Genomic DNA, 20,519 nt, shown 5'->3' on the forward strand with positions numbered 1-20,519 from the left:
CATCCATCCATTCATTTTCCAACCCGCTGAATCCGAACACAGGGTCACGGGGGTCTGCTGGAGCCAATCCCAGCCAACACAGGGCACAAGGCAGGAACCAATCCCGGGCAGGGTGCCAACCCACCGCAGGACACACACAAACACACACTAGGGCCAATTTAGAATCGCCAATCTACCTAACCTGCATGTCTTTGGACTGTGGGAGGAAACCGGAACGCCCGGAGGAAACCCACGCAGACACGGGGAGAACATGCAAACTCCACGCAGGGAGGACCCGGGAAGCGAACCATGGAATTAAATAAGGTGTTTAATTAAATAAACAGCAAGAATCGATTTCTCATTAAGAGATCGGTTTGAGTTTGAAGCCCCAGTTTAGCTGGTCATCGGTCGGCTCGTTTCACGTCTCATTTCTGTTTGGCTGCCATTTAATGAAGAAAGGAATCAATTCAGAGGACTGAATCCTTAAAAACAGGACAAATAAAATGAAGGGAAAAAATGTTATTGAGCAGTGCAAACCGGTCACTTATTAGGAAAAGGGTTAGAACGGTGATTCCCAACGTAGGGCGCACGCCCCACTGGGGGGCAATTTGATTTTTTAGGGGGTCAATTCAAGAATTTAGCTACGTTAAACAGTTTATAAAATGAAAAAACAGAAATTCACTGTTAAAAATGATAGCAAAAAATAAATTATTTTTATTTTTTACATAGACATTTATATATTTATATAAACATAGAAGGGATGGTGATGGTATTTAATTTATGATTTTACAATCAGCTTGGGTTTTTCTACTTAGAATTACCATTAAAATAATATGAATTGTAACAATGATTATAAAATTTTGCAATATAATAAAAATATAAAATGATCAAAATATTACAGAAAAAGCTGTCATTAAAGTTATTTTATATTTATGAGTATCATGTCTCTTATTATATGTTTTCAAAACTGTATTTGCTGTATGTTCATATTCATATTATCATTATTTTTTTTAACAATTTCTTTGTGATTTCTTTCTCAGTACTTCAACTCTCCTTTCCCTCTTTTGTCTCCATGTTCTTTGGATGCTTGTTTAGACCAAATTAATGGCATTATGGGCTTCCTCCACGTGAGTAGGAGTTCACTTTATGAATAGGTAATAATAAGAATCAGGTATATGTTACAGTGGGGGATCATCATGATTTTAGATGAGGCTTAGGTGGGGCATGGCCAAAAATAAGGTTGGGAACCAGTAAGTTAGAATGAAAACCTGTAGCCACTGCGGCCCTCCAGGACCAGAGTTTGAGAAGTGAGAATTTCTGTGCTACATTAAACGAGCTGATGTCTGCGTGCTGTATGGGTAACAGTATGATTGACTCTCTGTTAACAAGTTTAGTCATCCAGGGGTCTCAAACTGACCACCTTGAATAGAGAGATTCATGAATAGCTTCACATATACCAGTCGATTTTGGTGCGTAAGGAGAGGAATTTCAACTCTCCACATGCCAATGACCCAAAGCATCCATTAAAAATCAACAAAGGAATGGCTTCACCGAATAAAGATCAATGTTCTGGGTCCTGAATCTGCAGGATGACCTGAAGAGGACTGTACACAGGGGGTGCCCTCGCAATTTCACGGATCTACAACATTTGTGCAAGGAAGAGTGGAAACATACGGCTGAGTCAAGATGTGCCAAGCTGATAGACTGTTACCCAAATAGACTGAGTGGTTTAATAAAGTTAAAAGGGGCTTCAACCATGCATTAGTTTAGGGGTGCACACACTTTGGCAACCATGTTTTTGTACATTTTGGATATTGAGGCTAGGGATCTGCACTGGGATCTTGAAGAGTGACAGTTCAAATCTTGTTACCACCAGAAGGGATACTACTCTGTTGGGCCCTTGAGTAAGGCCCTTAACCTGAAGTTTACTCCAGGGGCGCTGTACAATGGCTATCCCCTCAGCTCTGACCCCAAAAGTCATGCGATAAGACAATTTAATAAAGTATATAAAAACAAAATCTATATATTTATATATAAAATCCAACGCCTGTCTGTATGTCTGTCCGCTTTTCATGAGAGAACGACTTAGCAGATTTAGATCTGGTTTTTTTCTAGAATTTGCTTGAACATTCCGGATGACTTTGCGACTTCTCTCATCGCGCTAAGTATCAGAGTTCACTTGCAGCACCGATTTATTCGTGCAAATCCAATTGAGAGGCTGCGGACCGAGGGGATGGGAAAGTGGGAGGGACCCAGGTGATTGGCGGAGATATCACGGTCATGTGCTTTTCTCTCCACTCGCTCTCCCATCAGAGCTGAACACGATCAGATACAGTGGCAACATTTGATGTTGGAGTGTACCTGCAGTACGTTTCCACTTGGCTAGAATTACATTTTTATTAATTTTTTTTAATTGATTTTTAAATTGGGTGGCACAATGGCGCAGTGGTAGCGCTGATGCCTCGCAGTTAGGACACCTGGGTTCGCTTTCCGGGTCCTCCCTGCGTGGAGTCTGCATGTTCTCCCTGTGTCTGCGTGGGTTTCCTCCCACAGTCCAAAGACATGCAGGTTAGGTGTATTGGCGATCCTAAATTGTCCCTAGTGTGTGCTTGGTGTGTGTGCGCCCTGCAGTGGGCTGGCGCCCTGCCTGAGTTTGTTCCTGCCTTGTGCCCTGTGTTAACTGGGATTGGCTCCAGCAGACCCCCGTGACCCTGTAGTTAGGATATAGCGGGTTGGGTAATGGATAGATGGATAGATGGATGGATTTTTAAATTTGTTGCCTACCGTGTGGTTGGAGCTGCGAGGGACAGTTAGTATATAATGAAAAATGAATGGTTTCTATTTTGTTTTCATCTTGATATAGGTTGCCATTTAAGAATAAAAGTGGAAAAAGTTCTGAAATTAGTTACCTTGGTCATTCTGACTTGTGGATACGGGAGACTTTCATCGTGCAACTTCCAAATTAGACATTCCAACTCATGGATACTTCATCGTTTCATCGGGGTGGGGGTGACTGGTGACAATGCCCCTGGGTACACACCCAGAGTACCCTGATGGCAGATCTGCCCCTGCTTATTGCTTAGGGGAAACGGTAAGAGGGCTACAGACATGCGGATTATGCGACATGACATGAGATTTTTTTTTTTTTGTGGTGGCTCTGAGGCTAGGGGTCTGCACCGGCAAGCAGAAGGTTGCCGGTTCAAATTCCGTAAAACGCCAAAAGTGACTCTACTTCATTGGGCCCTTGAGCAAGGCCCTTAACCTGCAATTGCTCTGTCCTGGGTATGACGTTAATCTGCGTCCAGGGAAAAACCTGGGGCTTGGTGGCAGAACTGGCACTCCAGCCACCATAAAAAAACCTCCCACTGTTCCATTCCATCTGAGCTAGTGGGGTGCTGAGGTCCTAATCTGCGGAAATGCGCTGGATCAGCGTGTGCTCCTCACCTTACCATGGATGCTCTTCACATCGTTTGCCCTTGTCCAGCATTAGTCACAATTGGGTCCCGTTCTATGAGAATCTTTACTACTTTCTTTCTCCCTGAAAACAAGAGTTGATTTCTTTTCTCGGTCAGTACAACAAACTACATGGGGTACAGTAGGTAACATATGAAAAATATATACAGTGCATCCGGAAAGTATTCACAGTGCATCACTTTTTCCACATTTTGTTATGTTACAGCCTTATTCCAAAATGGATTAAATTAATTTTTTTCCTCAGAATTCTACACACAACACCCCATAATGACAACGTGAAAAAAGTTTACTTGAGATTTTTGCAAATTTATTAAAAATAAAAAAATTGAGAAAGCACATGTACATAAGTATTCACAGCCTTTGCCATGAAGCTCAAAATTGAGCTCCGGTGCCTCCTGTTTCCCCTGATCATCCTTGAGATGTTTCTGCAGCTTCATTGGAGTCCACCTGTGGTAAATTCAGTTGACTGGACCTGATTTGGAAAGGCACACACCTGTCTATATAAGGTCCCACAGTTGACAGTTCATGTCAGAGCACAAACCAAGCATGAAGTCAAAGGAATTGTCTGTGGACCTCCGAGACAGGATTGTCTCGAGGCACAAATCTGGGGAAGGTTACAGTAAAATGTCTGCTGCTTTGATGGTCCCAATGAGCACAGTGGCCTCCATCATCCGTAAGTGGAAGAAGTTCGAAACCACCAGGACTCTTCCTAGAGCTGGCCGGCCATCTAAACTGAGCGATTGGGGGAGAAGGGCCTTAGTCAGGGAGGTGACCAAGAACCTGATGGTCACTCTGTCAGAGCTCCAGAGGTCCTCTGTGGAGAGAGGAGAACCTTTCAGAAGTACAACCATCACTGCAGCAATCCACCAATCAGGCCTGTATGGTAGAGTGGCCAGACGGAAGCCACTCCTTAGTAAAAGGCGCATGGCAGCCCGCCTGGAGTTTGCCAAAAGGCACCTGAAGGACTCTCAGACCATGAGAAAGAAAATTCTCTGGTCTGATGAGACAAAGATTGAACTCTTTGGTGTGAATGCCAGGCGTCACGTTTGGAGCAAACCAGGCACCACTCATCACCAGGCCAATACCATCCCTACAGTGAAGCATGGTGGTGGCAGCATCATGCTGTGGGGATGTTTTTCAGCAGCAGGAACTGGGAGACTAGTCAGGATAAAAGGAAAGATGACTGCAGCAACGTACAGAGACATCCTGGATGAAAACCTGCTCCAGAGCGCTCTTGACCTCAGACTGGGGCGACGGTTCATCTTTCAGCAGGACAACGACCCTAAGCACACAGCCAAGATATCAAAGGAGTGGCTTCAGGACAACTCTGTGAATGTCCTTGAGTGGCCCAGCCAGAGCCCAGACTTGAATCCGATTGAACATCTCTGGAGATCTTAAAATGGCTGTGCACCGACGCTTCCCATCCAACCTGATGGAGCTTGAGAGGTGCTGCAAAGAGGAATAAGCGAAACTGGCCAAGGATAGGTGTGCCAAGCTTGTGGCATCATATTCAACAAGACTTGAGGCTGGAATTGCTGCCAAAGGTGCATCGACAAAGTATTGAGCAAAGGCTGTGAATACTTATGGACATGGGATTTCTCAGTTTTTTTATTTTTAATAAATTTGCAAAAACCTCAAGTAAACTTTTTTCACGTTGTCATTATGGGGTGTTGTGTGTAGAATTCTGAGGAAAAAATGAATTTAATCCATTTTGGAATAAGGCTGTAACATAACAAAATGTGGACAAAGTGATGCGCTGGGAATACTTTCTGGATGCAGTGTAATTGTCCATTTTGAGCTACCACTGATCCTAGATATTTAAATGTATCCGCTCTTTTCAATAGCAGGCTAACTCCTGAATCCTGGTCATCATTAAACCTCATATATTCTGTCTTCTTCTTCTTCCTATTATCTTCAGTCCTCTGTCTTTCAAAGCCCTTCTCCATTCTTCCAACTTCCTTTCCACTTTCTCTTTTCTGGTGCACACACAACACAATCCCATCAGCAAAAAGCCTGGACCAGCGGGATTGGTCTTTTATCCTGTGCCTCAACACTTAATTTAGCCACCGGGGGAGCATACTAGCCCAACTTGATGCCAATCTCGAGCCTGGATAAATAGGGTTAGTATCGGGAAGGGCATCCGCTTGTAAAACTTCACCAAAATCTTAATGATGAAATCAGTTTAATTGTCAGTCATCATCCAGCCCGCTATATCCTAACACAGGGTCACGGGAGTCTGCTGGAGCCAATCCCAGCCAGCACAGGGCATAAGGCAGGAGCAAACACCAGGCAGGGTGCCAGCCCACCACAGGGCGCACACATCAAGCACAATTTAGGATCGCCAATGCACCTAACCTGCACGTTTTTGGACTATGGGAGGAAACCCCTGCAGACACGGGGAGAACATGCAAACTCCACACAGGGAGGACCCGGGAAGCACACTACCACTGCGCCACCGTGCCTCCCCCAGTTTAATTGTTCGGAATAAAATGAATTTAACTAGTGTCTAATTTAGAGTTAGTGAGGACCTAAGCTATTCAAAGATTGGAGGCTCTTTGTTAAAAATAGTAAGGTATTTAAATTGAAAAATGCAAACTATTTTCAAATAAATTTAATTTCATGATTACATGTTTAAAACTATAGTCAAATAACATTTTAAAAGCCAAAAAGAAAAATCTGAAATTTGGTGAGGCTGTAGTTTGTTCAGTTTGTGTATACATCTGAATTTAATTGTATTTTTTGCATAAAAAATGAAAACGTTCCGTTTCCAGTACTTACGATTTATTCCCAATCCGGAACGTGTTTAAAAGGAGCGGCGGAGACGACCGGACGTGCATCGATGTAACACTTGAAGTTAAAGCGGTTCTGAGGCGGATTTTCTTTGATTTGGTTGGGATTGCAGTAAACAAGAATACTTATATAGCAGGTATTTAACTGATTTTTTTTTTTTTTTATCCAGGGCACAGAATACAATTGACCACATTTTTGTAATACTATAAAAAGACCATCGGCGGTAACATTGCATTTACTGCTTTGTGTGTAAATTAACGCTGCAGAAGAAGGGGGAGATATGAATGCATGTGAATTTGTGTTAAAGTTAATTGGAATGTTGGGACAAAGCAGGTGGACTAGAAATAAATGTCACATGTTGAGGTCTTTTGTCTACCTCGATAATCGTTTTGCTATTTTTTTTTAATCTTTAAAAGCGGCTGTAACGGCAAATCTCGACAGTGCAGTCAGCCTTACATGGGAATAAACAGGGCAGAGTAAGTCATTGTGCCCCGCTTGGTCAGTGCCGGTCGAAGCCCATTTGTAGCCCTGGCCGGCGGATACGACGCTCCTCGGTGTCCATAGGGGGCAGTGTGTACTGTTGGACTGAAGCGCAGTTTATACTTGCGAGGGCCGCGTGGCGAAAATGACGTCAGATGGAGAGACACGCCCCTTCCGCGCGACGTGAAAATTTTCTAATTACGCGGCGCGTCGCCCGTGAATCGAAAATGATGTGTTTGAAGGAGAGACTGGTTACGTTGGAGCTCGAATGAATGACAGAATGTGAGAAAGACGTGCAAGAAGCACTGGAAGTCAATCTGCTCATCGTGTAGGTCTCTCCACTGATGAGAATATTCCACAAGCCACTCCTTCATTGCTTTTGATCAATAGGTCTGACACTCCCATCGTCTCCTTTTCTTCCTCTTGAAGTCCGTTAATAGCGCAACCTTTCTACCAAAATAGCTCAAACCCGTTGAGGCATGAACTCCACAAGATCTCTGAGGATGTCCTGTGGTCCGTGACACCAAGACGTTAGCAGCAGATCCTTTTAGTGATGTTGTGAGGTGCGGCTTCCATGGATCAGACTTGTGGGTTTGTTTTTTTTTAGCATATCCCACATAAGCTCTACTGGATTGAAATCTGGGGAATTTGGAAGCCAAGTGAACACCTTGAACTCTTGGTCATGTTCCTCAAACCATTCATGAAAATTGCTTGCAGTTTGGCAGGATGCGTTATCCTGCTGAAAGAGGCCACTTCCCTCGGAGAATACCGTTGCCATGAAGGGGTGTACCCAGTCTTTTTAATGCATATCAAAGTAACATCCATATGACTGCCAGTACCCAAGGTTTCCCAGCAGATCATTTCACAGAACATCACACTGCCTCCTCCAGTTTGCCTTCTTCCCATAGTGCATCCTGCTGCCATCACTTCCCCAGGTTAAAGACGCACACGCGCCTGGCAGTGCACGTGATCCCAAAGGAAATGTGATTCATCAGACCAGGCCACCTTCTTCCATTGCTTCATGGTCCATTTCAGAAGCTCACGTGTCCATTGTAGACACTTTTGGTAGGCGGACAAGGGTTTGCATTGGCAGTCTGACTGGTCTGTGACTACACGGCAAGCTGTGATGTGCTGCATGTTCTCACACCTTGTTCGGGGGTGGGGGTGGGGGAACGTTAACATTATTCAAAGTTATTGTCTGGTTTTACCTGCATTTTTATTACTCTTTAATATTGTTTTTTGTATCAGTATGCTGCTGCTGGAGTATGTGAATTTCCCCTTGGGATTAATAAAGTATCTATCTATCTATTATATAGTATCTTTCATATCTATCTATCATGGCCAGCATGAAGTCTTTTAGTAAGTTCTGCTTTTCCTTGAGATCAGACAGGTTAGCATTCATTCCCCAGACACATCAAACATCCTTGGGACACTCGTGACCCTGTGGCCGTTTTCACTGGTTGTCCTTCTTTAGAACTCTTTTTGGTAGGTACTAACCACTTCATATTGGGAGCACCCGATAAATCTTGCCATTTTGGAGATGCTCTGACCCAGTCGTCTAGCCATCTCAATTTAGCCTTCGTCAAAGTGGCCAAGACCTTCACACTTGCCCGTTTTTTCTTGCTTCCAACACATCACCAGGGTTGCCAGATTTGCAAAAGTACAAACTGGGACAGCCACCGTTTCAAGCGACCAAAAAAAAAAAAAGATGTTAAGCAACTAAGGAAGGCAAAAAAAAAAAAAAAAAAAAATTTTAATAAAATTATAAAAATATATATTACTAAACGACAGTTAATTTATGCACGGCGGACGCACCAAAGCACATGCGCACTGCGGCGTGGCGCCCCAGAGTCAAACGCAGCGGCTTCGCTTTAGTTCAAATAGGGTTATTGAATTAAATGGAAACTTTACCATACCTACGACCTGTGAACTAAACCTGAGGTAAAGCGTGCACGCCAGGTTCTACAGCCGCCTGGATGCGACCACCCACACCACCGCATATACGACGACACAGCCATAAAAAAACAAAAACGAGACTGCATGAAGAAAAACAATAACAGAAGCGCGTTGAAATGAACTGTCCCAGGACGCACCCACCCTCCATTATATTTCATCACGCAGCGGCTTCCCACCGAGGCGCATATGTACAGTAATCCCTCCTCCATCGCGGGGGTTGCGTTCCAGAGCCACCCGCGAAATAAGAAAATCCGCGAAGTAGAAACCATATGTTTATATGGTTATTTTTATATTGTCATGCTTGGGTCACAGATTTGCGCAGAAACACAGGAGGTTGTAGAGAGACAGGAACGTTATTCAAACACTGCAAACAAACATTTGTCTCTTTTTCAAAAGTTTAAACTGTGCTCCATGACAAGACAGAGATGACAGTTCCATCTCACAATTAAAAGAATGCAAACATATCTTCCTCTTCAAAGGAGTGCATGTCAGGAGCAGTGACTGTCACAGAGATAGAGAGAAAAGCAAACAGATCAATAGGGCTGTTTGGCTTTTAAGTATGTGAAGCACCGCAGCACAAAGCTGTTGAAGGCGGCAGCTCACACCCCCTCCGTCAGGAGCAGACAAAGAGAGACAGAGTTTGTTTTTCAATCAAAAATCAATACGTGCCCTTCGAGCTTTTAAGTATGCGAAGCACCGTGCAGCATGTCGTTTCAGGAAGCAGCTGTACAAAAGATAGCAACGTGAAGATAATCTTTCAGCATTTTTAGACGAGCGTCCGTATTGTCTAGGTGTGCAAACAGCCCCCCTGCTCACGCCCCCTACGTCAGGATCAGAGAAAGTCGGCGCAAAAGAAAGAGAAAAGTAAGTTGGGTAGCTTCTCAGCCATCTGCTAATAGCGTCCCTTGTATGAAATCAACTGGGCAAACCAACTGAGGAAGCATGTACCAGAAATTAAAAGACCCATTGTCCGCAGAAACCCGCGAAGCAGCGAAAAATCCGCGATATATATTTAAATATGCTTACATATAAAATCCGCGATGGAGTGAAGCCGCGAAAGGCGAAGCGTGATATAGCGAGGGATTACTGTACTGCGCCATGGCGCACACCCCAGAGTCAATCGCAGCGGCTTCCCAGAGTCAGTAGGTGGCGCCCACACCACACAACCTGTACACTGCACTTGCTCTAATCCACTGTGCCAGTAATATACATAACGGTCACAGACTCTAACCCAGCGGTTTCCCAGACTCAGTGGCTGGCACACGAACACCACAACCTGTGAACTAAACTTGCTGTGCTCCACTCTGCCAGCAGTCAGTGTCAGCAAAGGCAACAGAATCACGTCTCCACAAAACGAAATCGCTTTAGTACAGATATACTTATTGAATTAAATGACATTTCTCCAGACGCACCCACCCTCCATGATATGTCATCCATCCAAATATCGGACGGAACAGAAACTAATTGCCATTCTTGGATTTACGATTCTCTAGAGAATCGCGGGCTTACTTGTGTGTGTGTGTGTGTGTGTGTGTGTGTGTGTAATAAATATATATATATATATATATATATATATAATAATTAGATCTAAGTACATATATTGAAGAGAACAAATATGAAGTAGTCGCAAAAGGGCGGGTATTTTGTATATAACTTCTAACATGTTTTATGTTTCATATAATACGACACAATATATGTACTGTATATACTTGTGGATAAGTTGGGACTTGATTTTACCGTATAATTTCTGGTATTTTATAATGTTGGTCGTATAAGTCGAATGCAGAACACTCGCACTATTGGTCCAAGAGATTACGATATGCTAACGCCCACCTGAGAGAGTCACCATGGAGCTCGCTGTCTCTCATATACAGCATATCTACTGCCAGAAGGGATCCTACACTGTTGGGCCCTCGAGTAACACCCTTAACATGAAAATTGCTCCAGGGGTGCTGTACAATGGCTGACCCCTCAGCTCTGACCCCCAAAAGTCATGCGATAAGACAATTTAATAAAGTATATAAAAACAAAATCTATATCTTTATAAAAATTTAACGTCCGTCTGTATGTCTCCTCTTCATGAGAGAAGTACTTAACAGATTTAGATTGGGTTTTTTCTATAATTTGCTTGAACATTCCGGTTGATTTTACGACTTCTCATTGTGCTTTGTATCAGAGTTCGTTCACGGTACCGATTTGTTTGCACAAATCCGAGACAAACGCATCGGGCCTCAGGGAGCAGGGCCCTCCTCACTCACACGCCAGCCACGGGGGCGCATTCCTTACCTCTGCGAATGAGAGAACCAGTATAATATAATATACAGTACTGTGCAAAAGTTTTAGGCAGGTGTGGAAAAAATGCTGTAAACAAAGAATGCTTTCAAAAATATAAATAATGATTGTTTATTGTTATCAATTTACAAAATGCAAAGTGAACGAACAAAAGACAAATCTAAATCAAATCAATATTTGGTGTTACTACCTTTGGCCTTCAAACCAGCATCAATTCTTATCGGTCCACTTGCACAAAGTCAGGGATTTTGTAGGATTCTAGTCAGGTGTCTGATCAACCAATTCTACCAAACAGGTGCTAATGATCATCAATGTCACACGTAGGTAGAAACACAGTCATTAACTGAAACAGAAACAGCTTCAAACTGGGTGAGGAACAGCCAAACTCTGCTACCAAGGTGAGGTTGTGGAAGACAGTTTCATGTCATGGCAAGATTGAGCACAGCAACAAGACACAAGGTAGTTCTACTGCATCAGCAAGGTCTCTCCCAGACAAAGATTTCAAAGCGCACTGGGGTTTCAAGATGTGCTGTTCAAGCTCTTTTGAAGAAGCACAAAGAAACGGGCAACGTTGAGGATCGTAGACGCAGTGGTCAGCCAAGGAAACTTAGTGCAGCAGATGAAAGACACATCAAGCTTATTACCCTTCGAAATCAGAAGATGTCCAGCAGTGCCATCAGCTCAGAACTGGCAGAAACCAGTGGGACCCAGGTACACCCATCTACTGTCCGGAGAAGTCTGGCCAGAAGTGGTCTTCATGGAAGAGTTGCAGCCAAAAAGCCATACCTCCGACGTGGAAACAAGGCCAAGCGACTCAAGTATGCACGAAAACATAGAAACTGGGGTGCAGAAAAGTAGCAGCAGGTGCTCTGGACTGATGAGTCAAAATTTGAAATATTTGGCTGTAGCAGAAGGCAGTTTGTTCGTTGAAGGGCTGGAGAGCGGTACAATAATGAGTGTCTGCAGGCAACAGTGAAGCATGGTGGAGGTTCCTTGAACGTTTGGGGCTGCATTTCTGCAAATGGAGTTGGAGATTTGGTCAGGATTAATGGTGTTCTCAATGCTGAGAAATACAGGCAGATACTTATCCATCATGCAATACCATCAGGGAGGCGTATGATTGGCCCCAAATTTATTCTGCAACAGGACAACGACCCCAAACATACAGCCAAAGTCATTAAGAACTATCTTCAGCGTAAAGAAGAACAAGAAGTCCTGGAAGTGATGGTATGGCCCCCACAGAGCCCTGATCTCAACATCATCGAGTGTGTCTGGGATTACATGAAGAGACAGAAGGATGTGAGGAAGCCGACATCCACAGAAGATCTGGGGTTAGTTCTCCAAGATGTTTGGAACAACCTACCAGCTGAGTTCCATCAAAAACTGTGTGCAAGTGTACCTAGAAGAACTGATGCTGTTTTGAAGGCAAAGGGTGGTCACACCAAATATTGATTTGATTTTGATTTCTCTTTTGTTCATTCATTGCATTTTGTTGATTGATGAAAATAAATGATTAACACTTCCATTGTTGAAAGCATTCTTTGTTTACAGCATTTTTTAACACCTGCCTAAAACTTTTGCACAGTACTGTAATATTATTTTGTTATAATAGAAAAATATCTTTAATTTGCTTGAACATTCCGGTTGATTTTGCGACTTCTCTCATCTTGCTAAGTATCATAGTTCTCTTGCGGTTTATTTGAGAGGGACGCAGCGGGCGAGGGGAGGTGGGTGGGGCTCTCCTCAGTCATGCGCCAGCCTTGGGACGTGTCTTACATCTGCTTGGCTCGCGAATGAGAGAACTTTTTTTTCTATAATTTGCTTGAACATTCCGGTTGATTTTACGACTTCTCTCGAATCAGAGTTCGCTTGCAGGAGCGATTATATATTCACGCTAATCCGAGACAGAGGGGAGGGGAAAGTGCAACATCAGGAGTGGGGGGCCCTCCCCTCCTCACTGTCCTGTTTCACTACTATGCGGGTGGAGCTGCATGGCACGACGGCTAGTAACTAATAAATATACAGACATAGATTAACAATTGATAAAGAAATTAAACTTAATGAAACATGAACCAACAAGACGAAAGATCAGAGCAAAGTTTGTTTTTTCTTTAATCATTTCGACAGATATTCACAGAACAGATGGGTTTTCAGTTGGCTCTTGAAGTAAAGGAAATAGTAAATACAACTTTAGCATCCAACAAATGAAAACAGCAGCATTTTTAGGAAAATGTTAAGCAGTTATGATTTATATCTTGAACTGAAGAAACGTGATAAAGGAGTAAATGGCATCTGCAAAGGTGTTGGGTACCCATTGCCTCATTTGACCTCATCAGTCTGGTCTGGCTTAGCTCATCAGGTGTCTGGTCATGAATTGTCTGTAGGTACATCCATGCCCAGGTCTGCATAACTCTGGGTGAGAAATGTTCTCCAAGCTTATCAGTCTTTGCCAGTGCAGGTTTAATTGTACAAAATCTGGACATGCATTTTAAAAGGAAAATTCCAAAGTTTTGAGGCATTTACACACATGCACCGCCTAACTGACAGAGCATTGCTGGTCGTGCCTTATTGTTTCTAACACATTACATTGACTATGTTAAGGGTACTAAAAAACTCAAATTTTATTTACAGGAAAAGGTAGCCTTTGACCGTTAAAAATTCCAAAGTTCTCGTGAAGGTGTTCCTACAGCAAATAACCCAGGAAAGTCTCGGGAGACCTACAGTCATTTGAGATGGATTAGTGAAACTCGTAGGCCTGCCCATACCGTGAAGGTCAGGTGGTACTGGAAAGCCGAGCTTTAAAAGTAGAGTCGATGTTTCACTCAAACATGGTGGTCAGTTATGTGATGGGGTCAAGATTCAGCAGACTGACAACCACGAAGGTTTGCCTTAACACACTTAAATGGGCTTTTATGCCTCTTATTGACATATTTAGGTGGGTGGGGGGGTTCACTTTGGTACTTGAAGATTGTTTCTAATTCCCCTTGTGATCTCGGTATATCCACCTACTTAGGGAATCCATTCCCGGGAATTCAGGAATCCTGCATTTCATTCCCGGGAATCCTGGGCTCCCGGGCATGACACAGTGTACGGGCATCTCACATGTGAACTGTTTTAGAATGACAGACACTTATTTTTAATAAAACTACTGCAATATGTTGACACAAATAAAAGACTAACCTTGTCTACAAGCAGTTCATGCTGTCATAGAAGTACATGTATCTTTAGTTGTGGTAATAAAAAGCATAGAAAGCACAACGTCATCACAGGTGGCGCAGTGGTAGTGCTGCTGCTTTGCAGTAAGGAGACTGTGGAAGATTGTGGGTTTTCTTCCCAGTTCCTCCCTGTGTGGATAGTGCTATATAAATGTAATTAATTATTATTGTTGTTATTATTAACGTGTCAAGCGTGCGGTTGTCCAGGCAAGAACGCACTTTCGTGCAGAAGTACGCCAGCCGCTAAGAAAGCACGCTCTGCCCCCACTGAAGTAGGCGGCACAGTCATCAGATACTGATGCACTTGTTCTAAACAATGCTCGCGCTTGCCGTTGCTCTGAAACCCCACCATTTCAGCTTTTACTGATGCATCCAGTTTCTTGTCATCATTCTGTGATGGCAAGTTTCTTGGCACAGATAATGCGCATGCAACAGACTGACGCATTGCAATTTCAAGTTTCTGTTCAAAGCTGTTGTCTGATGAAGTACAAGCTGCAGCAATGGCGCCACCTGAATTATTTTCAACTATAACTCTGTTCTTTATTGATCGATTTTTACATGCAAGCTTAGCCATTGCCGTTTTCCCGGGAATTACAGCAGTTTCATTCCCGGGAATGAAAAAGGTCCAGGAATCCCGGGAATGGATTCCCTACACCTACTGTACCTATAAAAATGGTTCACCGCATTGGAAGTGTTCACATTTTATTTGTTACACAACATTGAGTGGCGGTGGGCTTCATTTGGCTTTTTTTGACATTGATTAGTAGAAAAGGACTCTTCAGTGTCAAAGTGGAAACCAATCTCTGCAAAGTGGTGAACTAACAAATATACAGTAAAACCCAATTCAATAGAAAGATAGATCCATAGATGATATTGTCATGCATGAGTGTCAGAGGGTTAAAACCTTCATCTAAACAAGGACAGCTGGGTTGGCACCCCAGATGTCTGTCTCAGTGTTAGCCTGTCGTTCCCTCGGACTGTCTGATCTATCTATCTATCTATGTATCTATGATATAGTGCCTTTCATATCTATGTATCTATGATATAGTGCCTTTCATATCTATCTATCTTTCATATCTATCTATCTATCTTTGTATCTATGATATAGTGCCTTTCATATCTATCTATCTGATATAGTGCCTTTCATATCTATCTATCTATGTATCTATCTATGTATCTGATATAGTGCCTTTCATATCTATCTATCTATGTATCTGATATAGTGCCTTTCATATCTATCTATCTTTGTATCTATGATATAGTGCCTTTCATATCTATCTATCTATGTATCTGATATAGTGCCTTTCATATCTATCTATCTATGTATCTATCTATGTATCTGATATAGTGCCTTTCATATCTATCTATCTATGTATCTGATATAGTGCCTTTCATATCCTATCTATCTATGTATCTATGATATAGTGCCTTTCATATCTATGTATCTATGATATAGTGCCTTTCATATCTATCTATCTATATCTGATATAGTGCCTTTCATATCTATCCATCCATCCAATCGCACTTTTCAGCATTTCCATACATAAGGCTAGTGCCAACCTTGGATGGGCCCTTACTCCATTCCAGTAGTGGACATATTCTGTATATAACTGTTATTTTTTTCTTAATTTCAACAGGTTTTGCACCTCAGCAGATGAGAATACTGCTCTGGGGTGCCTGGCTTGCGGTTTACGTTGCATTTCTTCTGTTTCTGCGGAGGATGTGGACTGGGAAGCATCTCCGGAGCCCACTCGCCAAATCTCTGTACTTGAGCATGATGAATGAGGCAGGAAGCTGTCACGACACAAATCAGGTATGCTGGGACTTGAGCGTTTTATTGTAGCTGGAGTGGAAAGGAAGGCAGTGACGTCATTTTAAAGAATTTCCAAGCCAGTGAGAAGTGGAAGCTGAGAGGTGGCACCTTCACACTGAAATATTTTGAACAGATACCAAGTCTAACGGAGACAAACTAAGGGGCCACTTTTTATTTAGTTTTGTTGCCCTTACTACAGACCTGATGGAATTTGCTCTGTGGGCAGGTGGGGCGTAGTGACGGAGTTACACTGGAGATGTGGGTGCTGAGAGTGAGAGAAAACTCTCACCTGACCTCTCCAGGAAGCTCTACACTTAAAGTGGTTAGAAGCAATTTATGAGCGCTCGATGTGAAGAGTTCTCCTTTAGTGTAAGATAATAATAATAATAATAATAATAATAGGTTACATTTATTGAGCGCCTTTCACAAACCCAAGGTCACTTTACATACAGAGTAAAAAAAAAATTATTACACAGATGACAAAAGTTTGTAGAAGAGGAAAGTTTTCAGTTGCGATTTAAAAGTGCAGAAACAGGAGCAAACTCGGAGAGACTGAGGAAGAGAGTTCCAGAGTTGAGGGGCCATAACAATGAAGGACCTGCCTGCCCTCCCAGGGTGGAGAGTCTGGTGTGTGGGACAGTCGGGAGATTACTGCTCGAGGACCTGAGAGAGCGACCAGGAGTGTAAGGAGCTAGGAGCAGAGTGAGGTTATGTAGGGCTTTGAAGGTGAGAAACAGAATCTTGAATTTAATCCTTGATGGAACCGTTAACCAGTGAAGCTGGGGGAGATCAGGGGACATGTGAGTAGAACGCTTTGTGTGACTGCAGAATTCTGAAAATACTATAGCTTATGTATAGATTTTGCAGGGAGCCCAATGAAGAGGGAATTGCAGTAATCAATACGAGACATTATGAAACGATGAACCAGAGTTTGAGCATCATTAAAGGACAGAAATGGACGGAGATGATAGAATGAAATTTTGGAAAGAGACCTAATGTGTAACTCAAAGTTAAGTGATGAATCAAACAAAACGCCAAGATTTCTGACAACAGGAGCAGGTTTGACAAGTGGACCATCAACAGAAACCGAGACATTGGATGCCTTTAGAAAGTTGAGATTTTGGACCTACCAGTAACACTTCAGTTTTATTGGCATTAAGTTTGAGAAAGTGATTTTCCAACCATAGCTTAAGATCAGTGATGCATTCCGTGAGTGTGCTGGGAGGTGAATCTGTACTAAGATATAACTGTATATCGTCTGCATAACAGTGGAAGTTAAGGCCATGCCTGTGAATAATCTGACCCAAAGGAAGGATATTTAACATAGAAAAAGTAATGGCCCAAGGAGTGAACCCTGAGGGACACCACGCGACACAGGTGAGGTGAAGGATTCATAATCGGCCGAGTGTGACAAACTGTTGCCCATTAGAAAGATATGAAGTGAGCCATTGAAGGGCTAAGCCAGAGATCCCCACAGTGGAGAAACGTGAGAGGAGGATTTCACGATTAACAGCGTCAAATGCCGCACTTAAGTCAAGAAGAAGAAGGAAATTATTAAGTAAACCGCAATCTGCAGACCAGAGGAGGTCGTTAACTACAAGGAGAAGAGCCGTCTCAGTGCTGTGCTGTGTGCCAAAAGGCTCCTAGAGTGGAGTGTATCGCCTACACCAGGGGTGGGCAATGTCGGTCCTGGAGGGCCGTAAGTGGCTGCAGGTTTTCATTCCAACCCAACTGCTTAATTAGAAACCAGTCCTTGCCAGTCTAACACCTTATTTAATTTTATGGCTTGTTAGTCTGCAATGTGAGGTTCTTATAGCGTAGATTTTTTTACTCTTCAAGGATATCCTCCAAATGATTTGAAGTCTAAAACGGATCATTTTCAGTCTGTCACATGTTCTGTTACATGTTTTATTTAATCCAACAGTGCATGATGAACACACACCGATGTCAATTAAAACAAACTGCTGGCTGCTTTGTCATTTACATTTAATTGCTAACTAGCTGAAATACCCAGCGTTGCCCGGGAGGAAAATAGTTTTTTTTTTAATTGTTTGAGTAAAACATAATTTAAAAAAAAAACACAACTTTAAAAATAAATTAACAAACAATGGAGCCTCATTAATGTGCTGCTTTTGCGGTCTTGTATGTATGTTATCATCCAGTTGACGCTCGGAACCAGTCAACTCTATTTAATTTGTAAAGCAACAGGGGCGCAGTGGCGCTCAAACATTAAAAATGCTGGCAGTCACCTGCTATATACTAACTGTGTAAGCCGATCCTAGAAAGTATTGAAATTGTCAGAACTACTCTGGCCGTCTCTCTGCTATGAGGATTCGTGTTGCCGACGTGCTCACGTCGTTTGTGCATTAGCAGCTAAGTGACTGTCTTTCTTAGGAGGTTTCCTTTTGTGTGCGGTGTGCTGGTCTCGCTTGCGTATTCTCGGAGCTGGAGCCCTCACCTCGACTCTACGTCTTACTTCCGGGCCCGACAGACACACACACTTGCACGCGTAGACCTCTATTTAATTTCAAAAGCAACAGGAGTGCGGTGGCGCTCAAACATAAAGCATGCTGGCAGTCACCTCCATTATGCCCTCTGGTGGTCATTCGGAGTGTCAACTGGATGATAACATGCATACATAAGCACAAGATCAAGAGAAGGGAGTGGGTTAGGGTTGATTTCATCCATCCATCCATCCAGCTGAATCCGAACACAGGGTCACGGGGGGTCTGCTGGAGCCAATCCCAGCCAACACGGGGCACAAGGCAGGGAACCAATCCTGGGCAGGGTGCCAACCCACACAAACACACCCACACACCAAGCACACACTAGGGCCAATTTAGAATCACCAATCCACCTAACCTGCATGTCTTTGGACTGTGGGAGGAAACCCACGCAGACACAGGGAGAACATGCAAACTCCACGCAGGGAGGACCCGGGAAGCGAGCCCAGGTCTCCTAACTGCGAGGCAGCAGCGCTACCACTGCGCCACCGTGCCGCCCAGGTTGATTTCAACCTACAGTATTTTTAGTCGACCATTGAGAAACATGTGTACCAAGTTTCATGAAAATCACTCCAGCCGTTCGGAAGTGATGCTGGAATATACATACACACATTGACTTTTATGTATATAAATAGATAAGGAGCCATTAAAATACTGATTGCTGTTTAAGATTGAAATAAGCAATCGAGGGTGAGGAACACTTAACAAGCGAGACCACTAAAATGAAGCATCAAAATGTCACTTAAGCAATAAGGGTTTCATCAGCAATAATTGTTTTCTCATTAAGAAACAGGGTTGGAACAAAAACCTGCAGCCTCTGCGGCTCTCCAGTCAGGATATAGCAGATATGAAAATGACTGACTAACACAGGGTCACGGGGGGTCTGCTGGAGCCAATCCCAGCCAGCACAAGGCAGGAACAAACCCCGGGCAGGGCGCCAGCCCACACACCAAGCACACACTAGGGACAATTTAGGATTACCAATGCACCTAACCTGCATGTCTTTAAACTGTGGGAGGAAATCCACACAGACACGGGGAGAACATGCAAACTCCACACAGGGAGGACTCGGGAAGCAAACCCAGGTCTCCTTACTGTGAGGCAGCAGCGCTACAACTGCGCCACCGTGCCACCCCATATCATAATCCCTTGTGCCAATAGCATGAGTTTTCTGCATTCGTCTTATACGACTGACATTATAAAGTACCAGATATTATACTGTAAAAGCAAGTCCAGACTTACCTGCGAGTATATACGGTGTGTGCTCAGTGTAAAGCTGCAAGTGAACGATGATGCCTGTTTTTTTATAAAGCCACTCAAGACGCCGGCTAGTGGCTTTCGTATTTGTCCCACATCCTAGTACTGCAATTGTGACAGCTTGTTGCGTCCATTCCTCAATGAGTTCAGGTTGTTCTGAGGGAGACATTGGGCTAACTAACTATTACGGTAAGTGGGTATGCCAGTTACAGTGGAAATGCTAGGAGTGGCCAGTTTTGGAAAGTGATCATCTGGTGAGCTAGAGCTGGCCAGTATCCACTTCTTTGGTCCTGTCCTCAGTCATACCACCCGGTAGCTGATATCTTACTGGTTCCTTGGTACTGTACTTGAGAAAGTTCATAGAAGTGGAGTGTGGGACTTCCCACCTCTGTGGTCACGCTCATGTTGGCTTGTATCGTCAGAGTCTTTTACTCATTCTAGATAGATAGATAGATACTTTATTAATCCCAAGGGGAAATTCACATACTCCAGCAGCAGCATACTGATACAAAAAAACTATATTAAATTAAAGATTGATAATAATGCAGGTAAAAATAGACAATAACTTTATATAATGTTAACGTTTACCCCACCCCCCCCACCCCCCCCACCCCCCCACCCGGGTGGAATTGAAGAGTCGCATAGTGTGGCGGAGGAACGATCTCCTCAGTCTGTCAGTGGAGCAGGACGGTGACAGCAGTCTGTCACTGAAGCTGCTCTTCTGTCTGGAGATGATCCTGTTTAGTGGATGCAGTGGAT

General features: G+C 43.4%; 1 protein-coding gene across 1 annotated transcript in view; it reads left to right on the forward strand.

Annotated features, from left to right (window-relative positions):
* Positions 1-6,258: 6,258 nt before the first annotated feature.
* Positions 6,259-20,519, forward strand: part of mettl9 (methyltransferase like 9) — a 52,392-nt gene continuing 38,131 nt past the window's right edge. The window contains exons 1-2 of the mRNA XM_028814190.2: positions 6,259-6,379; positions 15,824-15,999. Coding sequence (XP_028670023.1) covers positions 15,841-15,999 — 159 coding nt within the window. The 5' untranslated portion in view covers positions 6,259-6,379; positions 15,824-15,840. The remainder of the gene's footprint in view (positions 6,380-15,823; positions 16,000-20,519) is intronic.

Source organism: Erpetoichthys calabaricus, chromosome 11 (genome assembly GCF_900747795.2).
Source record: "Erpetoichthys calabaricus chromosome 11, fErpCal1.3, whole genome shotgun sequence".
NCBI classification, from domain to species: domain Eukaryota; kingdom Metazoa; phylum Chordata; class Cladistia; order Polypteriformes; family Polypteridae; genus Erpetoichthys; species Erpetoichthys calabaricus.